Source organism: Oncorhynchus gorbuscha, linkage group LG12 (assembly GCF_021184085.1).
Source record: "Oncorhynchus gorbuscha isolate QuinsamMale2020 ecotype Even-year linkage group LG12, OgorEven_v1.0, whole genome shotgun sequence".
Classification (NCBI taxonomy): Eukaryota; Metazoa; Chordata; class Actinopteri; order Salmoniformes; family Salmonidae; genus Oncorhynchus; species Oncorhynchus gorbuscha.
In genome coordinates this window covers 57,389,970-57,396,243 of record NC_060184.1, presented here as the reverse complement: position 1 = coordinate 57,396,243, position 6,274 = coordinate 57,389,970, and the positions used below count along the sequence as shown (strand labels likewise).

General features: G+C 43.7%; 1 protein-coding gene across 1 annotated transcript; it reads left to right on the top strand.

The window, feature by feature from the left end:
* The first annotated feature begins 3,263 nt into the window (after positions 1-3,263).
* On the top strand, positions 3,264-6,008 carry fzd8a (frizzled class receptor 8a). Its single transcript, XM_046290765.1, has one exon. The coding sequence runs from the start codon at positions 3,717-3,719 to the stop codon at positions 5,466-5,468; it is 1,752 nt and encodes a 583-aa protein (XP_046146721.1). The 5' UTR covers positions 3,264-3,716; the 3' UTR covers positions 5,469-6,008.
* Positions 6,009-6,274: the final 266 nt, after the last annotated feature.

Here is a 6,274-nt window from a genome sequence, read left to right as displayed (position 1 = left end):
CAAACACAGCTAATTAAGACTTAACAAGCACTGCTGGTTTAGCACGAGTCTGCTAAATGCCGTATAGGTTCTTGGAATTGTGTTTGGTAGATTGGGCTAGCATCTCTCTGTCTGAGTGCTTAGCCCTTTACAAGATAAAGTTGTATTACCGTATCTTTCCCACCATCTCTGGGTTAAGTCAATGCACACACAAACACACAAACACACACACACACATACAACACGCACACGCACACAAATTGTCTCATTTTCAATGTGAAGAAAAAACTGCTTGGGTCAACACATTCATTAGTTTAATGAGTTCAATTGTATTTTGGTTGACTAGGTCTTATAGGGGCAATTTTCACATGCTCCCTGACACTGAGTAACTCTGTGTCTCAGTCTGGGTTGTAAATCAGGACTGAACCCTTTACCACACAGTGAATCATTACCTGTTGTTGGAACAGATTGAGTACAGTGGCAACAACACACTGTCTCACCTCACACCTATTCGACCATGCCTTCCCTCCTCCTCCCTCCTTATTGTTATAGTGTGTGTGTGTGTGTGTGTGTGTGTGTGTGTGTGTGTGTGTGTGTGTGTGTGTGTGTGTGTGTGTGTGTGTGTGTGTGTGTGTGTGTGTGTGTGTGTGTGTGTGTGTGTGTGTGTGTGTGTGTGTGTGTGTGTGTGTGTTCACACATCTCAATCATTGGTGTTTATTGGCGCTTCTGGAAGAGTAATGGGTATCTCTCCTCCAACACACACACACACACACACACACACACACACACACACACACACACACACACACACACACACACACACACACACACACACACACACACACACACACACACACACACACACACACACGTCTGGTTGGTATTGTTCTGCCTCTGAGCCTAATCAAAGGTAAACACCCATTTACACTGTTCTTATCTCATATTAGTAAACCAGATCTAACGTCTTTAAAGAACATAGGTACCATCTCTCTACACACACAGGCAGACTGATGAGTTAAAGTGTGTTTCTTTTATTAGATCAGTGTGTCTGCTGCATGTGAAAACTCCCTCACATGACAAAGACCTGGCTCCAACCCAAACACAATACTACTCAACCTTAACGCCACTACTTTTCTGCTTCAATCGTTCCTTCGAGTTCTTGGGACTATAAGGTTCCATCTGCAAAAAGATGATTCTGAGATAATTGGCTTGAAAGTTCTGAACCCTCATTGGTTTGAATGATGGCAGTTATTTTTTTTATCTTATATTCTTTTGAGAACATTGAACAGAACAAGGCTATATCAATAACTCCATTTGGACAAAAATACCTTATAGTCCCAAAGCTCTGGCATAATTCTTGGACATGATAACGGTAGAATAAAATACACTGATTCTTACATCATCCTTGTTAAAAAATCACGTAACGCGACAAGATACCACATTTGACTTATGTGTCAATAAACATTGTATTTAATATTACTCTATAGTTGTAGGTCAGCATGTGCAGTTTGAGTTGACTTGGCGTTAATATTGTTTATAGCTTATCAAACACTTAATGCCAAATGCAGGCCACATAAAAAAAATATCTTTCAGAGGTTGCATATCTAGGTAACAGAATGCTTTCTGTGTCCCCTCAGACAGGGGCTCTGCTCTTCTACACTGGGTGTGCCACGCTGGGTCTTTGAGCACAAATGCGGGAAGTGCAGTATAAAGGAATAAGGGAAGCATTGAAGTCCCCTTGGAACCCAACCACACCACCCGAGAGTCTCAGTAGTGAATTGAAAATAATAAAGTTCGGAACAGATGCAGTAATCAAATTTCTACCCTTTCAAACTTGGAATGCTGGAGCTGTGAGTAACCCAACTCTGGATTTAGTCTGCGGATGTGGGTTGTATCAAATGGCGCCCTATTCCCGAAAACAGTGCACTACTTTTGGCCAGGTCCTGTAGGGCATTGGTCAAAAGTAGCGCACTATAAAGGGAGTCGGTTGCCATTTGGGATGAACTCCTGGGCCAGAGTGGTGAGGGTCCAGTTGGTGGATGGAGGGAACACACATAGCCCCCATTTCCATGTTAATTCATGTGTTCAGCAGTAATACCCTATCACAGTGTAAGTGATTCTGATAGTCATCTGCTCGCTCTCTGCTAGTTTGTTTCATAATGGTCTGTTCAGAAACCAAACACCTGTTGTCAGCCTTTAACCATGAACAGGCTTTGTTTTTAGTTCTGCAAGCATTCAATACTAATAGATACCAAAGGACGGTGCCAGGAGTAGACTATATGGCTAAGGCAGGCGAGTCACTGGCTATTTCTAAACATATTACACCTTCAATGTTTTGTAAAAATACATTGATTTTTCCATTGTTTGTCACATTAACATATAATGTCTAATTAATGTATTTCCTAAACAAAACTAGACACTAATCAGGATAGCTTATGTCGAAAAACTGAATTGTCATGCAACAAAGTCGTAATTGTTTATTGCAGTAGGCTGTAAGTTCATTTAAGCAAACTACACCATCACTTTACAAAGAGTAAACTGGACTGGACTAGTTGGAAGCAGGGGGGGGGTTACGTTGTGCTCTGCCAGTGTTTTACAAACTGTGGTGCTTGTTCTTGGCGTTCACGCAATTACCCCCCCTGCGTGAGCCCTATACAACCGCTAAACAAAACATCAGCACCTCAATTAATCAATAAATACCCCTTTCTCACAGACAGACAACCCCCTGGGCAGCCCTATCATGCGCAAATGAACCTGCTGAAGAAGAGCTCTCATTCCATTATGGGTCGTAGTAGTATTTTAATTCTGTTGAACATCGTATTTTTATCAGTGTCAATAGTGATTGTTTTCTTTTACTGAAAATTGACAAAGGTATAAAATGAAAATACCGTGTGCATTTTCACTTTTAGTGTGGCTACTGGCTACTTTTCATTCTAGCGTCATACAAATTACAGTAGCCTATATAAATGTGATCGATATTGTGTTATTACTGTATTACTATTATGGTATTGCTATTCTACACCTGGTAAACCTATTCACCTCACTTTACGCCTTGTGTTACACGAATACTCCGTCGCATTTCTAATGGAATTGGTCAAACATTACCGCAGGCAACTGAAAAACAAACTAAGGCTATTAAACAAAACGCTCAGAGAAAACTTGATTGACTTATCCCAAAGTCCCGCCCCTGCTGTCTGATTTGTCAACGAAGCATGGGGGGGAGGACTTCACGTCTCCAATATAAATACTGAACGTGGCGTCCGTGGCACAACGAATTGTATGAGCAATAGAACATAGAGCACACACAACGAATGTAGCCACTGCTTTTCGAGAAACAGTAGCCACGATTTTTAAACTTCTATAATCGTTTTAAACGGAGCATGCAAACCAATTCAGGGGAAAGAGGCCTGGTCGAGGATAAGCTACAGGATAACCATAGCACCCTTCTTTTTTTTACAAGGGAATAAAGCAGGGTGTTCTGCATCTCTCGCTTCTCCTCAGTCCTCAGCCATCTTGACTGCTCCTGCTCGCCTGAAGGCTATATTTTCTCATCCCGCTCCTCCTCTGAAAGTATACACGGTTTGCAAATTGCTTGCAACTCCGTGCCAAAAGAGTAAGCGAGATGGGTTCACTGTACACGATCTAATTAGACTGCGCAGGCTCTGGCAAGAGACAGGAGCAGGCAGAGGACTACTGTACTGCTGTTTTATCAACAGAGGAGAGGGATCCGATAAAGGATGGAGTGCTACCTGTCGGGGATATACCTGCTCCTCGCACTTGCTATTTTACCGAGATCCAGCGGCACCACGGCGAAGGAAATCACCTGCCAAGAGATTGCGGTGCCTCTCTGCAAGGGGATCGGCTACAACTATACCTACATGCCCAACCAGTTCAATCACGACACCCAGGACGAGGCGGGTTTGGAGGTACACCAGTTTTGGCCTCTGGTTGAAATCCAGTGCTCGCCGGACCTCAAGTTCTTTCTTTGCAGCATGTACACTCCTATTTGCCTAGAGGACTATAAGAAACCACTGCCACCGTGCCGGAGCGTCTGCGAGAGAGCGAAGGCAGGCTGCGCGCCTCTTATGAGGCAGTATGGTTTTCCCTGGCCAGACAGAATGAAATGTGACTCGCTACCGGTTCAAGGCAATCCGGAGATGTTATGTATGGACTACAATAGGACTCACTCGACCACAGTATCACCGGCCCTTTCTAAGCCTACCAACTATCCGGGTAAGGCGTTTAACCCTAATAAAAACAACAAAGGACACAATCGACCCGGTGTTCCCGGTAAATACAAACCGCCGGCTCCCTGCGAGCCGCAGTGCAAGTGTCTTTCGCCCATGGTCCCGGTAAACACTGACCGGCATCACCTCTACAACCGGGTGAAGACCGGGCAGCTTTTAAACTGCGCCATGCCCTGCCATAACCCCTATTTTACGCAAGACGAGAGAACGTTTACCGCGTTCTGGATAGGTCTGTGGTCCGTGTTATGTTTTGTGTCCACGTTCGCAACGGTTGCCACTTTTCTCATAGACATGGAGCGGTTCAAGTATCCAGAGAGACCCATTATTTTCCTCTCTGCCTGTTACATGTTTGTTTCCATCGGGTATATCGTCAGACTAATCGCTGGACACGAAAAGGTGGCCTGCAACCGGGAGTATGACGTGGAACACATTCACTATGAGACCACTGGCCCTGCACTCTGTACTGTTGTGTTTCTTTTGATTTATTTCTTCGGCATGGCCAGTTCTATCTGGTGGGTCATTCTCTCTTTGACATGGTTCCTGGCTGCTGGGATGAAATGGGGAAACGAAGCCATAGCCAGTTACTCCCAATATTTTCACCTGGCTGCTTGGCTTATCCCTAGTATGAAATCTATTGCTGTGTTGGCCCTCAGCTCTGTGGACGGGGACTCAGTGGCTGGAATCTGCTACGTTGGCAATCAAAACTTGGACAATCTGAGAGGATTCGTGTTGGCCCCGCTGGTCATATATTTATTTATCGGCACTATGTTCCTCCTGGCCGGGTTTGTGTCCCTGTTCAGGATACGCAGCGTGATCAAACAGGGTGGCACCAAAACAGACAAGCTGGAGAAGTTAATGATAAGGATAGGGATATTCACTGTGTTGTACACCGTACCTGCCACTATTATAGTGGCCTGTTACTTCTACGAGCAGCACAACAGACAGAGTTGGGAGATCACCCACAACTGCTCCTGTCTGTCGGAGCATGAGCTGAACAAGCCGGACTATGCGGTCTTCATGTTGAAGTACTTTATGTGCCTTCTGGTGGGCATCACGTCCGGCGTGTGGATATGGTCGGGGAAGACCCTGGAATCATGGAGGACCTTCTGCACGCGCTGCTGTTGGGGTAGCAAAGGCACCAGTGGCTCAATGTACAGTGACGTGAGCACAGGACTAACCTGGAGATCGGGTACTGCCAGCTCTGTATCTTGCCCAAAACAGATGCCATTGTCACAGGTTTGAAGAGAAACCCATGGATGGACTAATGGGCTAATTGTTCCGGAGCTTGGCTAGCACTCTTTTTTTATACCAGTTAGCATTTTAACATACTGTTGAAGAACTGGTTATAACATTGTAGCCTACCTGGCATTAACAAGAGTTCATTCCTACCCATTCATATGTATAGAACGCATAGACTGACATTTCTGGGCACATGGGCATTATGTGTTCTTTCTTTTTACGCAAAGAAACATTTAGTTCATAACCCTATAAGGACTGATTGATAACCTTAACATAGTGCCAGTCAGATGTAATTGTATAAATCAATCAGAACAATATCAAAGATGGTTTAAATTAAGCCTTAATAGTGCCCAAATATTATACATGTCATTTTTTTAATTATAAAGATGTATTTATATAATGCTTATGTACAAACTTGTAAATTCTGTATAAAAGAAAATGTATAAGCTATTGTAAATGTGTATAAAGTGTAGAAGATGTCTCTTTGTAAAAAAGCAAATATGACTTTTATTTTGACAATAAAAATAAACATTTTTGATAAATGTAAAACTTCCGTGTAACTTTTCTAAAGCTATTTGATTCTTCTACAAATCACTCCCTCACTGGTACTCAGTACGTGGTGGTTCCTTGCGGTCAGTCAGTCACCATGTTGAAGACCGCTGTAATAGATGCTTTTGTGAATCTGAGCAGCAAGGAGAAGCCTTTTAAACCAATGGCCTCGTAATTAGAGGCCGGGGTTGAGTTGAAGCATCCCCTCTCCATAAAGGGTTCAAACTCTTCACATGCTTTGCATAGGCCCGCTACTTCAT